Genomic DNA, 22,776 nt, shown 5'->3' on the forward strand with positions numbered 1-22,776 from the left:
TATATACTTCTAGCCTTTAAGATGGGGTGAGGTTGTAGTGCACCAATCAAAACATATTTATATATGAACATAAGAAAACTAACATACAATGAAGAGTTAATGAAATCTCATAAACGACTTTATTTATGTGGCCATTAATTTTGCAATCTTCAAATTTTATACAATGACAACATACAAACTTTGGAGAAATAAATAGCTAGATAACACACTATACTAACTAACTTCTAATTATGCGAAACTTAAACCAATCATGCTTGGCATGCAAACAAGCATTGCAATTCCTAATGAAACAAAGGTGACAGAGTATGGCATGCGACCCTTATCTTTACGCAAGAAGAGCCCTTCATAAATTGGTAAGTTGATTGCCACTACTAATCCACAAAGCACCACTTGAACAAAAAATGCATCATCAATATTACCTTCATTATTCAGCATCAATCTCTTAACTCCACCAAACAAGCAAACAAGGTTTATCAATGCAATAGTGCTGATGATCACAAACATTGATGAGACTGAACCAAAGTCCATGACCTCTTGTTCATACAATTTTGAGGCATCTTCATCACTGACCTTGGCCGTGATGGTGAATGCTAACTTAGATTCACCAAAGACCTTCAAGATGTTGTCAATTAAGGCAAAGAGAAATGAAGTTATTCTTCTCAATACCCACATCCTTTGTGCATTCCACCACCCTTTTATGGTATTATCAGAGTATAGTGACTCAATTAGGCTGTATGCATGTTTGGCAATGAACACAAGAACAAATGGTATGAACCATGGAGATGATACCTAAATTATAATACATTTTAAGAACAAGTTAGTCATTGATGATCATATATATTTGGAAGCTAGAATATATTGCTTATATAGAGATATACCTTTGGCACTACAAGAAATACAGGAAAAGGCAACGGAAATATTGCTATGGATTCGTTCCGTTGCTATTTTTTTACATTGGCGACGGAATTAGCGTCGGACTACCAACGGAATGAATCTTCAGAAGTTTAACTTGTTTTTATTACATTTCCAACGGAATTGTATAATATAGCAACGGAATGTTGATTAATAACAACGGAAATATAGCAACGGATTTATTCCGTTGCTATTCCTTTGTGAGAGCTTACGCGCCTTAATTTTCCCGCGAAGTTTTGTTGCTAACAAATTGCTACGGATCCGTTCCGTCGGTATTGGCAAACATTGGCGACGGATTCAGTTTTGAATTACCGACGGAATAAAACATCATAAATCAACTTATTTTTATTACATTAGCGACAGAAATGTAAAATATAACAACGGAATTTACATGAATAGCAACCGAACATAGCAATGGAATAAGTCCGTTGCTATTCCAAAATTTTTAAAAATAAATAAAATATTATTTATTAATATTTGAGATTTATAATTTTTATTTATACATTTTCACTTTATAAAAATATTTGATTTTTCAATTTTATAAATTAATTTATATATAAATTAAAATATTAAAAACAAACTTAAGTCTTAAATTAAATATTATTTGAAACCCAAACTTAAAAAAATAAAATATTATTTATTAATATTTATAATTTATATATTCTAATTAAATCAATTTGATTTTTTATTAGGTCACATGACCCACTAACTAATTCTTTATTCTTAATTTGTAACTAATTAATAGCCCACTTAATTAAATAATTGATTAAATTTTGAAGTTTGGTGTCTCCCAAGAAAACAAATTTAAAGAGACATGCACATCCAATTGTAATGAAAGGCACTAATGAACCTGTTTGCCTCCCTTGTTTATTGCATGCATGGCTCTTTATCCTTGGACCATAGCACTACCAAGGAAGCAACACCATGTGCATCTCATATGCCCAACTCTCAATCATGGATCCGGATCCAATCTAAGTTTTTATTATTATTATTATTATTATTGTTGTTGTTGTTGTTTTTAATAAAAAAATTAAAAATAATTCATAATGCATTCAAAAATATATAATTGAACCTTTTTAATGTGTACATATATAATCAAAGAGTTTGTAGCTTACCACCTTTTAAAATAAAAATTAAATTATTAAAAAAATGCAATATATTTTGTTCCTAATTAGAATATAGAAAACATGGAATCTTAACCACAATTTGTTATTTTAAAAAAAAAACCTTTAAACCTTTAATTTTGAGTTGGTTTATATTTAATTTTTATTTATTATAAATCTAATTTAATTCGATCTATTTAATCAGTCTAACTCATATACCATAACATAATCATCATACCACAAATATTTATACACACAATGCGAATTTAATTCTAAACAGATTTTATCTTAAAATTTCATTATTAAAAAATATATTAATAATTTATGTAATTATTTTGTTAATAAAAAACATACTATATATTTTAATTATTAACTACAATTAAAGCAATCAGGAAACACTATATGCACATTATTATATAATAAAGATACAAAAGAATAAATAAATAAATAAAAGCTTAAAAGCTTGGATTTATTGAAGTGTCCAAACTTAAAAAAAAAATTCATGCTGGGTTTATTACAATAAAAGCTTTTTACAAAGTTCAATTCATTATGATATAAAATAAATAAATAAATAAATAAAGGAAAAAGGAGAAAGCCCAGTTCCCTCTCCTTTTTCCTTCTTCCCTCTCTCTATCTCTTAGTGTCCGTGCTTTCCTTTTTCCTTGGATCTAGGTTTAGGGTTTTAATCCACCTTAACATCTCGTCGATCGGGTCTGCTCCGTCATCTACAACATCTCCTCTCTCCGGTGCGCGGCGACAAACTCATTTCATGATCTGCGGCTCAAGAAAAGCTTTGTGATTTCTCTCTCTCTTTCTCCTGTGCAATTGGAAGCGAAAAAGTTTTTTGTGGACTTTTGGAGGTGGATTTGGGAGAAGCTAGGGTTTCTTTGGGAGTCTTAGAGGTGAGGTTTTCTACTGTTTGTTTGTTGTTTTATTTTCTTGATGGTTTCTTTTAATGTCTGAACTTTGGATTAGGGTTTGAGGGTAGGATTGAACTATTTGGATTTTTATTGTTGTTTTTTTTGGTTGAAATGGATGTGAATGCGGGGTTTAGGGTTTATTTCGGGGTTTTGATTTGTGAGGGGTGTTGGAATTTGTCTTTTCGTGATCATTTCTTATTTTTGTGATTGGTAGTTGGCGGATATAGTTTCCAGAAGGTGTAAAAAAAAAGCACAATCTTTCATTGATTGTTGATAACCTGGTAATTAATTTAATGGTTAAATCAAATGTTCATATGAAGCAGCGAGCATCCTGAGAATGGGTTCAGATTCAGTTAAATCAGGTTCATGAATTAGATAGATTGGATTTAAGAATATATATAAGTTTTATGATTCAATGGAAAAGAACTTTCATTAATAATACATAATATATACTTGGCTCAAAGTCACATTAAATGATCAAGACAAGAGAGTGAAGGAAAGTATTAAATGTTACTCATTTTTCTACAATATCTCAGTCTTTGTTTTAGTTATTAATTTCACTGGGATCATGAAATACAAGCCCCAGTATACCAACTCCTTTGGCAGGACATGCAGTAAGTGAGTGTCATGTGCCTTTCAAATTTCCTGGGGAATTGCTTTACCTTTTCTGCATAACTGGACTGGTTGCCTTCCCAAAATGCAGTGCAGGGCTTTTGCATTGATCCATCATAAAATATATTAATTGTCAGATCTTCAACCTAGCAATAATGTTTTAGTTACTATTTCACTGTCCTGAAACAGAAACCTCATGCAATATACCCGCTACTATGGAGGGACTGGTTGGTGGCGTGTGTCAAGTTATTTATTTATTTATTTAAATAGGTTATAATTTTTGCTGATATAAATTTTTTTTTTGAGTGCTTTCTTTTGAATCTTTTCATTCCTTTTATATATATATATATATATATAACACTTTATATCATCCTCGAATTCTCTGAAAATTTTCCAGATCTGTACATAATCTCTGACAGTTTGGTAGTTAAGAGTAGGGAATGAGTTAGTAGGCCAAAGGTTGAAGATGGAGTAGCCCATTCAAGCACCAAAATTGATCTTTTGATGGCCAAACAAAAGAGGGATGTCCTTTGACAGGATAATCTGTAAGTTGCCTTCACCCCATCTCTTGTATTGCACTAGAGTTTGCTCCAATGTTGGGGGACCTAATCCAAGAAAGGCCGGTCTTTTAGGGTTCATGTGTTTGGATTTCCACCCATTGTAGAGCATGGCCAACCCTGTTAGCATATCCTCTATTGCACACCCATATTTTAAACCAATCTGCATGTCAGGAGATTTATTTTATATCATTCGTTTTTGTACTTTGTCACTTTGCTAATTATAATTTCAAAATATTTAACATGGTCTTTGTAGTTTTTTTAGGTTAATTTTTGTTTTTACAAGTTTTTTTTACACATTCCACATGAAATATATTATTGATTTTGTATTTTTGTAAATTGAAGTGAAACTTAAGACTAGAACATATGGCAATATAAGCTACTAAATGCAAAATATTTTATATCAATATTAATTTTTGAAGCATCTTGTGAGATGTTAAGATGGTGTAAGTTGCCAAACCTTGAGCGTGATAAATTATGGTAATCTGGTGTCTAGTGTGAGTGTCTGATGGTGTATTCACCAACTCATCTAAATATAGGTCGTTTGTTCCACTAATTAATTGAAATTTTATTAATATTTTAATATGTGCTTAATCAAAATTTAGTTTTACTTCCTATCGCTTTTTGCTTCTAACGAATGGTATAGAGTTATTAATTTGATTAATAAGAGTTGCTTCTAACGAATGGTATAGAGTTATTAATTTGATTAATAAGAGTTGCATAAATATCATCATGAATAGCATAATCCAACCAAAGATTCTTATATTGAAAATCATAAACTATAATTTTTGGAGGGTGGAGATGAAATTGTCATTGTGTTCTCAAGATTTGTCTGATCTTGTTCACAAAAGTCTACATAGATGATACAGCGCTAGCTATATGAGGTGTTGAAGCATTAAAAAAAATATAATAAAGCACATCTAAAAATTATCCATGGTGTTGATGCATCTATATAAATTAAACTTATTTATTAAAAAAATCCAAATTTGCATGGGAAATCCTTGAAAAAATCTACATGGGAGATAAAGAAGTTACAAGGGCATCCTTGCAAATCCTGAGAGCAAAATTTGAAAATATGCCTATAAATAATATGGAGTCTATGGAAAATTATTTTGGGAGAATCACTTCAATAACAAATCAAATAAAGCAAATCAGAGAAATCCAAGTTTCATAAATTATTGATAAGATTCTTTTGCCCTCTAACTTAAAAATTTAATCTTATAATGGCTACAATTAAAAAGTCAAAATATATTGAAATGATTGAATATTGAGGAGCATATGGGTTCACTTTAAGCTTCTGAGTACCATGTACAAGAACCAAATATATTTTAGCTCACTGAAAGGTACGTGATATTGCAAAATAGAAACTTCAAAGTGAAAAATAGTTAAAGCAAAGAGGAAGATGTAGTTCAATATGAAGAAATTAAAGCAACAGAGATCAGAGCACTTGATGATATTAAAGTATTCTCAAAGAGAATGGATGCAGCTAGGGTATCAACATATGATGAGCTTGGTTTAAGGGAAGCTATTGGAATTTATGTTAAGCACAATTAACTATATTTTTAGTTATTTTAAAATTAATTCAAATTGACTCATATACCAAAAATACACTTCAAATTTGAGAATAATATTAGAAGGGAACATAATATAATAGTATTAGAATAGAATAGGGATGATAAGGGATACCTCTTTGCCCCACAGAGTGTTGTGCTCAAAGGTGCAACTAGCAAGATATTTTAATTTCTCTTCCAAAACCCTAGCATTTTCCACACTTGTTATATCAATTCCTTTCTTCCAATCTTCAATGTAATCTTTGTTATATTTCCTCCCTTGAAGAGCTTCTCTTCTGTGGAAACACACTGTTCCAATATATGGTGTCCCTCCCCAACCTTCTAACACTACAAGAAAAACAGAAATTTGGCACGATCTATTTGGCACGGTTTTGATTCCGAGCCAAATTTGTCACGGAAATTGGCACGAAATAAAATTTAGTGACAATGTTGTCACGGTATTTGGCACGGTTACTAAATCGTGACAATTTTGTCACAGTATTTAGCACCATTTATGTTTTCGTCTAAAATTTAGACAAAAAACAGTGCCAAAAACCGTGACAAACACATTTGTCACGATTTTTGGCACGAACAATCCTAAACAGTCCCAAAACCATAAACAATGGAGTCCATGGGTTTTGGCACGGTTTTTGGCACGGTCAACCCTAAACCGTGCCAAAAACTGTGACAAACATATAATGCCTTTATTTGTCACGATTTTTGGCATGATCAACCCTAAACCGTGCCAAAAACTGTGACAATAGAATCCATGGTATTTGGTACAGTTTTTGGCACGGTTTAAGGGTAACCGTGCAAAAACCGCGACAAACACATCATACATTTATTTGTCACGCTTTTTAGCACGACCAAGATTAAACCGCGGCAAAAAGCGCTGACAATAGAATCCATGAGTATTTTGGCACGGTTTTTAGCGCGTTTAAGATCGACCGTGCAAAAACCGCGAAAAACACATCATACATTTATTTGTCACGCGCTTTTAGCACGCTCAAGATTAAACCGTGGCAAAAACTGTGACAATAGAGTCCATGGTTTTTGGCACGGTTTTTGGCACGGTTTAAGATTGACCGTGCCAAAAACCGTGACAAATACATCATACATTTATTTGTCACAGTCAAGATTAAACCGTGGCAAAAACTGTGACAATAGAGTCCATGGTATTTGGCACGGTTTTTGGCACGGTTTAAGATTGACCGTGCCAAAAACCGTGACAAACACATCATACATTTATTTGTCACAGTTTTTGGCACAGTCAAGTTTAAACCGTGCCAAAAACTATGACAATGGAGTCCATGGTATTTGGCACGGTTTTTGGCACGGTTTAAGGTTAACCGTGCCAAAAACCGTGACAAACACATCATACCTTTCTTTGTCACAGATTTTGGCACAGTCAAGCTTAAACCGTGCCAAAAACCGTGACAATGGAATCTATGGTATTTGGCACGGTCAACTTTAAACCGTGCCAAAATTCGTGACAAACACATCATCTCTTTCTTTGTCATGGTTTTTGGCACGATCAACTTTAAACCGTGCCAAAAATTGTGACAATGGAGTCGATGGTATTTGACACGGTTTAAGGTTGACAGTGCCAAAAACTGTGACAAACACATCATCTTTTTCTTTGTCACGGATTTTGTCACGGTCAATGGAGTCCATGACATTTGACACTATTTTTGGCATGGTTTAGGCTTGACCGTACCAAAATTAGATAAGTATATAAATTTTTCTTACATAATTTAATTACGCATACACATAATATTCTATATTTATAATAATTTCATAATAATTATACTTTTTTTTTGTTATAATTACGTACCCACAATAAAAAAAATTATTTTTTTTCTTCATAATATTTTCTTAGAAACTCTTTACCATGCTTCACAAAAGTATATGAGAATTTTTTTTCCATAATTTAATTATACATACATATGATATTCTATATTTATAATAATTATACTATATTTATTATAATTATACTGTATTTATAATAATTACATAATAATTACACTATATTTATAATAATTACTTACCCATAATAAAAAAAACTTATATTTTTTCTTGCATAATATTTTCTTAGAAACTCTCTACTATGCTTCACAAAAATATATGAGAATTTTCTTGCATAATTTAATTATGCATATATATGATATTCAATATTTATAATAGTTTTTTATATTATACTTTAAAATTAGATAAGTATAAATTAACTAATATAATTAAAATAGATTCTTTAAAAATTTTCAAATAAACAAGGAATGCCTTTATTTGATATGATATTTGTCATGCTATTTGACACGGTGTGGCTAAGATTGTACAAAAAAACGTGACAAAATCCCTAGAGCATTCTCCCAAAATGCCGCCTTGTTTCTAGTTAGGACAAAGGGTGCCCAATGTTTTGGTCTACGGGTTTTGTGTGACTATACAAAATCTAGAGTTAATTACTTGCATTTCAAAAGTTAAGAATGTGTTCCCAGGTGTTCATAGCATGGAAGCTTAGTACTGCGAAGTGACCTGACTAACGCTCTAACTACCTACTCACGGAAGGAAGTTGTTGACTACATGACCTTTACTGTTTAGGCTCGCTTTTAAATTGAGCCAGAGCCAAAGATATGTTGACTACATGACCATCACCAACCACTTGGAGAGCCATGACATCCAGACGGCAATAAAACAATAATTGTAGTTATTAACAATTTTGTTTATTATAATATATTTATAAAATTTTATTAAAATATTATTATAATTATTACAATTATGCATCTAAAAGTCAAGGCATAAAAATTTTGAGGTATTTACCTCATTAAAATAATTTAGGTTTTTAAATGAAAATAAAAAGAAAAGGTATCCATTTTTTTACAAATAATCATAAAATCAAATAATTTCATACATTGTACTATTTAGTTTGTTGGTGTTAAATTTGAGCTTTTATCAAGAGATTGATTGCATTATTAGTGAGATATTAGGTAGCCAAATTTAACGTGTGTTTTTTTATTTTCTATAAACTAAGTTTTATATTTATTTTTGAAAAAACTAAAATGTTTAGCTTAGTATCATCAAAGAACGGTTTAAATTTTGATATTAATTTTTTTATATAATTATGATAATATTTATATGTTAAAATTATAATAAGTAAATTAATTAATAAATTAAAGAGTTATAATGCTTTCGGATTTCTTTTAAAAATTAACTATTAAGGAATAAACACCCACTCTATAATAATAATAATAATAATAATAATAATAATAATAATAATAAACTTGGTTATTGGAAAAAGTGAAAAACCCTAAATCTAGTTTTCCCAGCCCGCTCAAAATTTCCCAATATCTTTATTGCCCGCCAAATCCCACATTTCTCATCTTCTTCAGCAACCTTGTCCTCGCTTGTCGACCAACTCAAGAGCAAGCTGAAGCCCCTCATCTCCCGGAGACCCTACGTCCTCCTCGTCTTCCAGATCTCCATCCCTCTTCTACTCCTTGGATGGTGATGCTCAAGGCGGCAACGGTGAAGATCACCAGGAAAATCCGGCCGGGGGAGCACTAGGCCTTTGCCTACACCATGCTACAGAAGGTATCACGTAGCTTTGCACTCGTTATCCAGCAACTCGGCCACAAGCTCGGCAATACTGTATATCAACTCCTTCCTTGCTCTCCCTTTGATTTCCTTGCATTTGGATCCGATTTTTTTCTTTTTTTCTTTTTTTGTTTGTAATGATTGCTTGGGTGTGGATCTAACGGGGGTGTGAGGATTTGTGGAGATGTATTTCCTTTTTTTTTTTTGGTGTGGATATAAATTTTGGTGTTTTATTTGCAGTATTTGACCATCATTTGCTCCTTTTCTATTAGTAATAATGATCAGTTCTTGGTAAGAAACTAATTTTTCAATGATTGGTTAGAAGAATTTTAAGTGTTTTCCTTTTTATTTATTTTTTTTGTTTAGGTTTGCATATTCTATCTGGTTCTTAGAGCCCTTGACACTATGTTCCTCCCATTTCACTTTATTTGAAAGTTATATCATAAAGTTACTTGAAGGTATATGAACATGAAGGTAAATGTTTTATGTCTGCACAAAAAAAAAACACCTACTCATGCATCTTTTAAAAATCTTCTCCTTGATGAAAATGGCAACTTCTTGATTAACAAGTAATTGTGAGTTGTTTCTTGTTGTGATTTGGCATGTGTTTTCATAAATGTAGGAACTTTTTTTTTTTAATTCTTTTTGGGCTTCAAATATGTCCTATAAGGCTCCATATTATGCAATATGCATAACTTTTGCTGAGTATTCTTTGTTGGAATTTATATCCGTGATATTCGATTAAAAAGCATGACATATATTGGAAGAAAAAAACAAATGAACATGGTCTCACTTTGTTTATATTTGAGTAATGTCATATGCAATAATTTAGGAGCTGTTAAATCTTCTATTCACTGTGCAGTGACGAAGAGTCTCCATTTCCATGAATATATGTTACAATTAATTATTTCATATAATGCTTGTAATGTCTGTAATGGTTCAGAACTTTTGGTTCATGCTAGTTCTTTGTGTGTGCCACAGTGTTTTTATTTTAACATGGGAAACTGATTCTGTCTTTTGCTGATTTGGTTTGTGTTAATCAATATGTTTTGCAGTATATAAAACATCTTGTTGTTCTGTTTATTATTACATGTTTTGTGTTATCAAACAAATTTTAGATATAGAACTTTCTCTAATTTAATTATTTACTTTTTTTAATTTTAGTTAAATTTTCCCTTTCCATTTTTGCAGATATGTTACATTTTCATATGATTTGCTTCCTGAGTTCTCAATTCACAATTTGTCTTTTGATTTAATAATTGGCATCTGGCATTACACTAGGTAGAATTCATTGTTGTTACTTCCATCTAAATTCATTACCAAATCCATCTTTCTCTATTTCTTCCTGACTTCCAGATGAGCTGCTTGCTTGGTCTTAGTAGCCTAGTATCAATTTCTTCTTAGCCAAGTTTTTGCTCGCATGCCACATGCCCTTTGAACACCAGCAGGAGAGTTACAAGTACATGCCAATAAGCACACTCCAATGCTGAAGAGAGCTCGTATTTCTGTCGTAGGATGATGTATAAGGTTTATGATGATGTGTAGGTTTGATGATAGATTGGACCTTATTGTTGTAATAATGCTATCGTTGTAATAACATTTTGTATGCTTTACAAATATTGTAATCTATATTTTGATGAAATTAAATTCCTTTCTAATATTAAATAAATCTATTTGTAATTTATTTTATTTTTTCAAATAGAATTGTGTCAATTTCAATGACAAAAAATCATGTCATTATCATCACTAAATTCAAAACCGTGCCAAAAAAAGGTGCCAAAAAAGTATTAACAATCATGTTACCGTGACAAAATATGTGCCAAAAATTATTTTTATGACAAAATAACCGTGCCAAAAATCGTGACAAAATCAACAGTGCCAAAAACCGTGACAAATCAACCGTGCCAAAACCGTGGCAAAATCAACAGTGCCAAAAACCGAGCCAAAATCAACTGTGCCAAAAACTGTGACAATGTTAACCGTGCTAAAAACCGTGACAAAAACACCGTGCCAAAAACTGTGACAAAAAAACCGTGTCTAAAACCGTGAGAAATAAAAACTGTGCCTAAAACCGTGACAAAATAACCGTGACAAAAACCGTGCCTATAACCGTGACAAATTTGTCACGGTTTTACTATTCTGTGACAAATTATATTTGTCACGCATGCTATAGGCACGGTTACTATTCGGTGTCAAAATCCGTGCCAAAATCAATTTGTCACGGTTTTTTGGCTTAATTCCGTGCCAAAATTGCCGTGCCAAATTCATGTTTTTCTTGTAGTGTAATCCAAGAAGATCAATCTAATTACAAAACACAAGAGGGTGCAGGAACATGTACAATATTAATTGGGACTTTTGATTATATTCATGTTAATTAAATGCTAATAGAAACACCCTCACCTTGTTGATGACATTGAGGGAGTTATCATACAAATCATTCTTATTGATGTTGTCAAAATATTGAGGATATTGGACAAATCCAGTTTCATGTCCCTTCTCTTCATCAAGAAAAAAAACACAATGCATCTTTAATTGATTGTGAATTGTTTGAGTACATGTCACAATCCACATTCAGTATTATTGGGCCATTGCCTATCTTTGATGACACCCTTAACTATAAATCAAAATAGGAATTGAAAGAATTAATACATAAAAAATTACTTCGACGTTTCCATAACTCATAAAAAATTATATTAAAAATTAAAATATGTGTAAAATATTAAAATTGATAAAGAATAAAACAATTACATAACAAAAATATTTTTATAATTTATATTTGACACTTTTTATATAACAATCCTCCTCGAAGATAAATAACAAATGAATGAGTAGATAATTACCAAAATAATATAAAATCTTAATCCTAAGAAACAACCCCTCAATGATGGAGATGTAATAGAAATGAAATATGGAGTAAGGAAAGTGTAGTCATAAGAATGCAAAGGCAATAACAATGATGCCGATATTATAGAGATTGAATGACATTAAGAAAAAAAAAAAGGTGATAGTGCTAATAAATTAGCCATAAATATGGTAAAAAAAAATACAAAATTAGTCACTTATTCAATAATATTAATTAAATAAAAAAATTATCCAAAGTTTTGTTTAGTTAAATAAAAAAATCTAAAAAAAAAATTACCAAAGCATTCATAGAGCCTGCTTTGAAGTTACGATGATGTTGAGGTCTCTTCTCCCTTGCCATGTAAATTACCCTTGGCAACAAATTTTTCTCAATATCAACTGAATTTTCATCATTTCCATCAACTAAAATCTGTAAAAAGATAAAATTAAATAGAAATAGCAAGCACTACAAAAATTTTGATTCATGTATGATGTCTGATAAAAAAATTATGGTATATAAGAAATTAAAAAAAAAATACCTGAATTATGGCATCATGAGTCATGTTTGAAGTCCATTTGTAAAATCCTTGATGTTTCTTGAGTTCTCGAGGAACATTGCCTTTTGTAACGACAAAATCAATCCTATTGATCATCTTTTCATACATGCCCTATATATAATCAAAAAAAAATTTCTTGAGTTAATTTGATAACATGTATATAAAGAAACAATGCATAAATTTCCTAATATAACTCAATTGTAGTTTTCTCATTAATCCAACTTACATTTGTCAGTCTTTTTTTTGGGTTAGTTTTATAGAATATGTTTATGTATATATATCTCTTGTTATATATATGTGTTTGTATGTATGTAAATATGTGCAAGTATATAGAAGCAAACTGTCCATTTTACTCCTCATACTACTTTCTATTGAGAAAAGGAACCGGCACTAATATTTTGAGATTTTTATCTACCTTAAATGTTATCAGCATGCCAAATATTTTAATAATATCGGTTTTGGTACTAATATATTTAAATTAATATTATAAAACCTCAAAAAGTACTACGTATGATTCTGGGGTCATCTTTCAATAAAACCTCAATTTCACTTGTCTCTCTCTTATGTTTTTTTCATATTTGGGATGTTTTGAGCACGTCTGGAGATGGTGTATTGTATATATATATAACGCTAATTTTCCATTTAAGCCAATTAAAATCAGCACCTGCCTTGATAAATAATTTGAATTAATATCAATTTCTAATAAATTATATATACCATATAAATATATATATATATAGTATAAACAAAATGCCGAAGTAGATCACCTTCAGTTTAGACGATTCCTCAGAGACATACAAGTTAGAAGAATGACAGGACTTGTCGAAAAATGCAATTGGTGACCTTGGTTCAACATCAAACTTGTTGCAAAATGGAATCCAATGCTTTGCAAACTTGCATGCTTCACATAGAGCATAAAATGTAAGCTCTGAACCAGCATCATCTGAAAGATACACACTCAATTTTTCTTTTGGATAATCATAAGCCATCATTGATAACACTGTTGACATCACTAAACTCGGCGGCTCGGCAACCGGATTGGCAGTGCAAATGAAAACATCAACCATGGGAAGTTCATTCCCATGTCTATACATTACATAAAAGAAAAGTTGGTAAAACACTTTCTTTTTGTGATAAAAGAAAAACTAAACAGAATACAAAAAGATTTTATTGTGTATGTACCTTTGCAAGAGTCTTTCTTTGAAGGTTTGATGATAAATTGGATTCCAACGAACGGATTGAGTTAGAATCCAATAGAAAGAAAACCATAGTTCGGATGCAAACAATGAAATCCATGCAAATGTCACTATAATGTTCTAAAGGGATGTGAGTGAGTCTATAGAACAATATAGATAAGATACTGTGGACCCCGCCCTTAATTAAAGCTTGTCTTAGTTGCTAATCATACTTACTTTCCCCTTAATCTTTTTTTTTGGCTGGTTGTTTTGAAAATCTTGCAAAGGAGGAAAACATGGAGGGATTCTAGGATTTCAGTCCCATCTTTGTCTCCTGGCATTATTTCCTCATCCCTTGCATTATCACTACCCTTCCTTGCTTCCTCACACCCTCTAAACTCTTCCTCATCTCCATTGAAGCCTTAAGAGTGAAACACCTCACCGGAGCACTGTAGCGGCGGCGATCAAACCGGGGAGGAGCTCTTCAACTCGTCAACAACTCAGAGGTATTTGCTGAAGGGTGTTCACCTTGTCCGGAAGCTAATCTCTCTCTTATGCATGATGGTGGTTGTCTTGTTGCTTATGTTTGCATGAAGTTGTTGGTTGATATTTTTTTTCTTGGTGCTTATCCTTGCATGAAAACCCTCTCCTTATGCATGTTGAAACCCACCCTTGTGCCTCTTGAGTATCTTTAGTTCTTGGTCTCCATGGTACATAAAGTTTTATTCATGGAACCATCTATATGTTTATACCATTTTGCTTGAAACCCAAGCCAAAAACCCAAGTTTTTGCATGCCTAATGAATGTTTAGTTTTGTAGTTTTGGCATGTGTGTTGGACCTTATATATTTTTGCATCCTTGTGATTATATATATATATATATATATATATATACATGCATGCATGCATGCATTGATCTACTACTTGTGCTAGGAGATTTATTTCCATCCTTGTTTCTCTCACCTATTGTCCTTGTTCCTCTTAATCATTCTATGTTCCCTTCCCACATCATTGTTATTACCACTAGTATTAGTTTTTATGTTAGATCTACTTGTAGATACTTTCATATTGTTGTTGTTTTTAATGGGGTATTTTTTTAGACTAGCTTAGCATGAACTTTTTGTGCTTGAACTCTTCCAAATATTCATGTATATTTGGTTGGTTTTTCCTTGGATTTTTAGGACCACCTTGAGCATCATCTTGGATCTCTTTTTGAATTTAGGATCACCAAGTAAGTAATCCCTTAAACTCTTGTATTTAAATTTTGTTGTTTTGATTTATTTTCATGCAAAATTTCTGAAATTTTGTTTGCATTTATTCTTTAAAAAAATTATTGTGGGAATGCCATCTATTTATGTCTTGTGTTTTTTTAGAGGAAGAGAAGTTTCTATACTTAGTTGGAACCATAGTGCTATTATTTGCCAAAAACTTATATATGTTATTTCCTTGTTACTTCCAAATATTTGGCAAAGTAATTATTCTTTTTGTAACCTTGTTTATTCCCAATAGCAAAAACTTGAGATTTATTAAGTGCTAGAATCCTTGGTCCACCTAACATCAACTTGAATTACCTATATATTATTTGGGTTATACATTTATCCCTTAAATATCCACTTGCCTTTATGTCCTTGCCTATCTCCTTCCTATAATTTTTTTAACATCCTTGTTTTTGACAATATTTCCTTTGAAATTATTTTTTTCTAGCTATTTTTGGTTTTTAGGTGGCCATTTTTTTCTTCAATTGATGAGATACATTAGACCTTGTATTTTTTTACAAATTTTTAGTATATTATTGTATTAATGCATTTCTTCCCTTGAGATTGGTCGAATAATTATTTATTGGTTTCACTATTATTTATATTTGTGTTATTTTTATTTTTATTTTATTTTTATTTTTGTAAATCTTTTTATTTTCTTGAATTTTTGGGAAAAATATTTGTGAAATGTTGTTATTATTTCTCCAAAGTGAGAACCAGGGCTTAGGCTTGGAAAAAGTGAGTATTTCCTTTTTACATTATTTATTTATCTGTTTATTTAATTATTTACTTTATTTTTATTAGATGAATTTTTTTGGAAAAATACTTGTGAATATTCCGTATTCTTGGCTTGGAATTGTATCCCGAATTTTTTGGTCTCCAAATGAACAATATGCAACCCACTCGCTGAGGGGTTAAACCCCGACCTTGTCGACAAGTAATTTTGAAAAAAATGAGACTGCAGCTTTCGCACCGTGTCCGTTCGGTGAAATAATCAACGGCCACCTGTTATTCAGTCTCGGGTCACCGAGGGTAAATAAATGATTCCAGTTATTTCGGCTCGGTCCGTCACCGAGGGTAAACAAATGACCTTTAGCACTTTCAGTGAATTTGGAGTCATACTTTTGGATATTGTATTTATTGTTTTACCTTTGATTTTGTTTACACTATTTTGTGCTATTGCATTATTTTTTGTGTGTGTGCAAATTTCAGACCTGAACTTTTGCTTTCAATTTGTTTTGGATTACTTCATCGGGCTAGTGAGCTCATGGATTTACTTTTAAATCCTTTTTCGGATCGTGAGCGAGAGACCCGTGGATCTTAGAAGGCTTCCAGTAGATGTCTTCTTTTGGATTTATGCCTTAAGACTTATGTCTTTGTATTAGTTGTATTTTTGTTTAAGAACCTCCTTGTAGGTCATGCTGTATTTTCATTTACCTTGTATTCGAGTTGGTTGCAAACCTTAAGTTGTACTCTTACTTGGTATTCTGTCAGTTTATTTTCTACTCCTAGTCTGTGTTAGGTTTTGAGGCCTTGCAGGTTCACTGGGCCCCGCCTTGTGAGTCTACGGCCGTTTGTCAGCGCATCAGGTTCGGGGCGTGACAGATACACACAAGGATAAAGCTTGAATAAAGTTTGTAGAGTGTCCTTCCCTTAGCTCCATATGTTTTGAATAGATAAGAACTACCAGTGCTCATCTCTCCTGCCTTCCTATTTCTTTGTCTCTAGAACTTGAGGGATTGGCTTGTGTAAATGATCTATATATATATATATATATAGCTCAAGAAATGAACTATTTAGTGGGTAATTAGGTAAAAAAATGTTTTTTTCTCTATTATATCTGATTAATTAATTATTTATTTATTTTATCTTTGGTCACTAATTAGAAAATGCCAAGTTGCTTGCACAATAGATATATGTAATGATAACCACTATGATACGTAGGGGACTAAAATTCCAAAAAAATATTGATTCAAGGGTAGCAAACGGACAATGATTCACAGATTCTTCTAAGTTTTAGAAAAATCTCAAGGTTTTTTAAGACTTTCTCATTACCCAACACTTCCCTCATTTTCCAAATATATACCCATTAAATCCTTGACGGTGCGATTTTATTTTATTTTTTCACTCTTTTATTTATTTATTTAGTGAATTTGTTAAATTAGACTAATTAATGACCATTTGATTTATTGAAATTGGGTCTCTTAAATAAAGTATTTAAATCTGATTGAGAAGACTGGTTTGAACTTCAGTCTCCGTGGAATGAAATGTTCTTGAATTTATTGTTATGCTTTACGTATATGCCTGCTCTAACACATTATTTTCACACATTTGTAATAAAAAAATTAATGCTGATGAATAGGATGATCTTGTGAGCTAAAGAGCTTGTGTCAACAACAGTCCTATTGAGTTTGCCGATTGGTGAGATATAAAAAATAGGAAAAGTAGGATGATTAGGGCATAACCGTAAAATAGTAATTTTAAATCTATAATTAAGTTTAGAAAACATAAATTAATAAGTCAATAAGGATGTATTCAAGGAAGATGAGTGCCATGATTGAACATTTATATAATATATGTCAATTATTGCATGCTACTTTGTGGTTCTTTTCATTAACAAATATTAAGTGGTGAGTGATGTGATGGAGTATCTATTTATAAAAGTCAATTATTTGTAGATAAATGATATAAGTCTCTAGGAAGTTTCAAACTTTCACTGCAATCCCTCTGACTTTTCAAAATTCCATTACATCCCTCTTTTTTCATCCAAATTCTTTATTGTCCTTGTTTTTAAGTCCGTTAGTTTAATGACATGCAAAAATCTGAAATGCCCATTACTTTTGAGTGAAAAAGTTAGTGGAGTTTTTTCCCGGCAAATCATGTCACATTAAATATTGTCAGACTTTTTCTTTTTCTCTATCAGAGACTTTTCTTTTTCTTTTCATATTTTTAATCTTTTCTGTGTATTATTAACACTTCATGTGTATTATTAGTTTTTCCTGTGTATTGTTTAATGGTTCCTGTGTATTTTGTGATATGTATTGCCCCACAGGGAGTCTTTGTTAGACAGCATGAATGCTAATGTCGAGACTTTTCTCTCCCAACATTCTCCTACTGGGGCGCTCAGTATTTGGGGCGCTCAGTATTGATGTCCACGATTTACATTCTAGTCGGTGCCATCAGTCTAGACATAATTATCAATCATGTAACGCAGTCATAGCTGACTGAGTGAGCTATGCATAATGCAAGTGGGGTTTATTTTATACTTTTGTCTTACAACGAAAGATTTCTATGTAATATTATCTTGAATTGTGTATGTTTTGTTATTGTTGTTGTGTATTACTTACATTTTATATTTATTACATATGTTTCCTGTGTAATATCTACGTTTCTTGTGCATTATCTACAATTCATGTATATTATATACGTTTTATGTGTAGTATCTATATTTCATGTGTATTACCTATGTTTTATGTGTATTATCTACGTTTCCTACATATTATTTTCCTTTTATTATTTAGTGTTTCATGTTAGTGTGCATTATATGACTTTCTTGTGTAACATTCGGATTCATATACAAATCTTGTCATTTATAAACAGGAAAAAAATAAAAGCATTTATATTATTGTCTACGACCATACATTAGGTGTCAGACGTAGGTGCGGTGTTTAAGTCCATTTTGTCATCCGTCACAGACCCCCGCCTCGACAACGATGTAATCTTCCTTTGTAGCATTGCTCTCCTCATTGTCAACACCCACTCGCCCAGTAGAGCCTTCTTCTTGAGGAGCCATTTGTACAGGTGGAGTGACCTCCTTTACTGCAGCATTCTCATCCTCGGCAACGTCATTCTCATCTGCAATGGGAATAATTTTTCTCCGCATACCGTCAATGAATATTCATGTAACGTAACGAGGCCGTAGGAATGAGAAGTCCAAGGTATGCCCAATGCCTCACCATTTAGAAGTTACTCTACATAGCGCATGCAAAATACCGGACAGTCAACCCTTCTGGAATCTTACTGGGGACAATCCCGTATATGACATCCTCCATCATGTATAATGCTTGCTCAGCAGTGAATTGCAGTTTTTACATAGCAGCGCCAAAAGCAGCTTGACAACAACACGCTTCTTGAAAACCAACGGATTTGTTAACAATTCTATTTATCACTAGCTGGCACAAGTTCAAAGAATTGCAAAGCAAATGCACAACAAAAACAATATCGTCAGTATATCATACACAGTTATATACACATAAAAATGAATCCCTACACATTAATTACGTTTTATACACAAGAAGCCAGAATTCTACACAAGAAGCAAGGATTCTACACATGAAGAAAATTAATAAAGTAATAATTAAGGGTGTTTTTTTGGAAAAAAAAGGTATTTTGTTGTTCGGAGGGCAATAGCATCATTTCATGCACCTGGGTTTGTGTTTCTTCACTCAGGGGTAATCAAATAATTTCTGGCCTTATTTAACCCCATGTTTAACACCGTTTGAGAAATATGGATTAAAAGAGAATAGCCCAATAAAGAAGGGACTTTTAAAGAAAATGCAAACTTTGAAGGATTTATTGTGAAGTGCAAACTTTACATGGATTTTTGTAGTACTTTCCTGTTATTAATAATATTCATTGATTGATGGTTCATGATATTGTTGTGTGGATGTGGCCATGGTTAGGAGTTAACAATATTGACAATCATTTTTCATGTATTTAATTGCAATATATTACACTATTAATTAAAAAATTAATACTATTTTTTTGGACTAAGCATACCACCAACCACATCTAATATTTGCATATCAAAATTAGCTATATATAAAATCCACTAAAATGCTATTTAATTCTTTAGCATTTGATAAAATATTTTTAGCATTGGTGGGAAAAAATAAATAATAAAATATATAAAAAAAATCAAAGGTTGATATTTTTAATAATATAAATACAATTACGTGAAGAAAATCTATGGGGAAAAAAAATAAAAATTTGCTCTTTCCAACTTATAGGCTATATTTGGTTTGGGGGAGTGAGGATGGGTGAGGGGTGTTTGGGAGTGTAGTGGGTGTTTGGTTGGAGGAGTGAAAGGGGTGAGAGGGGGTGAGGAGGGGTGCCTTACACCTCCTCACCCCTCGTAACCCACTCACTCAGATTGGGGTCTTTTGGGGGAGTGGGCATTTGTATTTTTTTGTTTTTTAAATGATATAAAATACTAATATTGCCCTTCACTTATTTCAAAATTCCCATTATATCTTTTATTTATTTAAAACTCTATGTTTCACTTATTAAACTTTTATGAAAAGACCAAATTACCCTTTATCAATTTGAAAATTACCATAATATCTATTTAAAATTTAATTTAATTTTTTATTTTATTATTTTTCTTAATATTTTAATGTGTCAATTGAAGATTAATAATAATATTTTTTTGAATAATAATAATAATATAAAAAATAAACAAATATAAAAAAAATTAAATAATTATAGTATTAGTTTAAAAATAATATTATTTTTATAAATAATATTATTAGTAATATTAATATTAATATTAACAAAGTTTGTAAAAAATAATCTTAGATACGTATAAAAAATTATTATTATCAGTATTATATAAAAGGACAAATTAGTAAAATACACATTACATCTATCCCCACTCCTCCTTCCAACTAAAATACCTCTCCACACTCTTCCATTGAACCAAACATAAAAATTTTTCAAACTCTCTATTCTCCTCCCTTCTTTACTCCCCCTCACTCCCCCTTCCCCTCTCCCCCTCTGAACCATACAAGGGGATAGAGAATCAAAGTAGCACTCCTAGCCATTAAATCATCAACATTTTATCAAAAATACCATTTAACCCTTCTTTTAAATACTTTAAAATTTTTATTCTCTCTATAAATAAATACATTAATTATATAAATAATTATTCTTAAAATATTAAAAAAAATATGTAATCTCTATAGTTAGCTATGAAATGTCGAAAATTTAGATATGTATATTATAGTATAAACGGTGTACTAAACATCACTTATTAATTTTTTTTATATTTACAATAATAAAAGTAATATTAAAATAGATATTTAATGGCACTCCCTAATGTGTGTTTGTATTTAGATCCTCCACCCCTTTTTAAATACATAAATATAAACCTGAAAAACTCGAAAATGAAAAATCAACATGAAAAGAAATTATTCACTTTTTTATGGGGAAAAACTTAAGATAACAAGACAAGAAGGACTTAATGTTCTTTGTCACAAAAAAAGAAAAAAAGAGAAAAGTTTGTGTCTTTAGTGCTTTGATGCAGATATTTTGTACCCATCAAAAGAAGGATGGGAAGAAAATTCAAGTTTTGCTGGGACCTGATGATTGAGAAAGTTTTGAGAAAACTCCTCTTTGTCCTCAAAGACTTTTCATATTCTCAATACATTCAAGCAGGATAAGAAAAATAAAACAGTTGTTTACTGTTGTTTTAAAAAAATTTCAAGGGACATTATGAGGAAAAGACAAAAAACATAGAAGCAAATGCTTGATGTTGATATCACGTGATGAGGATAAATTATATTATATATATTTGTCAATAATTGTTTGAAAGAATAGGTTCAATTTTAATTATTTACAATGCTTGAATCTTTCTCATAAATCAAATATCAAACTCTAATTAATAAAAAAAAAGGTTCATATTGAGATACCATGATATTCAAAATATTCAAGAATGAGATTTGTTAAAAAAATACAAAAAGAAAAAAAAAAACTCAGTATTATTGAGTCTACTACAATTGCTTTATTTTATAAAATAAATTATGTTACTAGCTACAATTAGATCAAATTTAAAAAATAAATTCAACAACCTTTGCATTAGAAAGGATATATAGTAATTTTTTTTTTATGAAGGGAAAGGTTAAATGGACAATTCTCTTTCACAACATTGGTTGAATTGAGTGATTTGTTCAGTTTTTTCAAAAAATAAAAAAAATAAAAAGTTAAAATAAAATAAATTCAACAAACAAATTTGTAAAGATTTAAAATTTCTAAACAATGTTTGAATAGTAAAGTAACATTTCATATGCCAACCTATAATATAGTGAAGGTTGTGTGACTATTTGGGCATTAATTAACAACTTAGACTAAGAGAAAGATATTTAGTAATATTTTCAAAAATACTTATCTTTGGTTGTTAGATCAAATTTGGGTTTCATAAACAGGCATTGGGTTGAAAACTTAACACAAGGATGGTGTAGAACAGAGAATTTAAGAAAATCTTATAACATTGACTAGAAATCTCTCCCTCAAGCATTGGATTGAATACTTAAAACAAGGAATAGAAATCTCTCTCTTTCTCTCTCTATATATATATATATATATATATATATATCTAGTAAAGCAATTTGGCATCGCATACCTATGTTTATGTGACCGAGTCTTGAGTGAATATAGTGGTTTTACAAATTAGGAAGATCACAATATCCCTCTTAAATTTGCAACGATTAACACATAAAATCTTATCCCATAAGCTTCACCTTAATTAACCTCTTGTTGGACTCGACCATTATTGACACAACACCCTTTCTTCCTGATCTCAACACAATATCCGTGGACAATAAGGTCTCTCTTGAGATCAATCAATATTCTTACATGATCCCATTGGCTTCTAGCCAACAAAACTCTTGAGATGAGACTTGTATAATTGTCTGTCCCATCAATCCCTC

General features: G+C 31.2%; 1 protein-coding gene across 1 annotated transcript; it reads right to left on the reverse strand.

The window, feature by feature from the left end:
* Nucleotides 1–228: 228 nt before the first annotated feature.
* On the reverse strand, nt 229–18,953 carry LOC120255291 (cellulose synthase-like protein E6). The gene is given in 12 exon segments (XM_039263142.1): nt 229–789; nt 879–886; nt 4,036–4,267; nt 5,791–6,002; nt 11,420–11,424; nt 11,635–11,756; nt 11,758–11,856; nt 12,382–12,513; nt 12,623–12,751; nt 13,408–13,726; nt 13,823–13,956; nt 18,768–18,953. Coding segments are annotated over 12 exon segments (2,139 nt in total).
* Between the last annotated feature and the right edge of the window lie 3,823 nt (nt 18,954–22,776).

Source organism: Dioscorea cayenensis, unplaced genomic scaffold, assembly GCF_009730915.1.
Source record: "Dioscorea cayenensis subsp. rotundata cultivar TDr96_F1 unplaced genomic scaffold, TDr96_F1_v2_PseudoChromosome.rev07_lg8_w22 25.fasta BLBR01000928.1, whole genome shotgun sequence".
Taxonomy (NCBI): domain Eukaryota; kingdom Viridiplantae; phylum Streptophyta; class Magnoliopsida; order Dioscoreales; family Dioscoreaceae; genus Dioscorea; species Dioscorea cayenensis.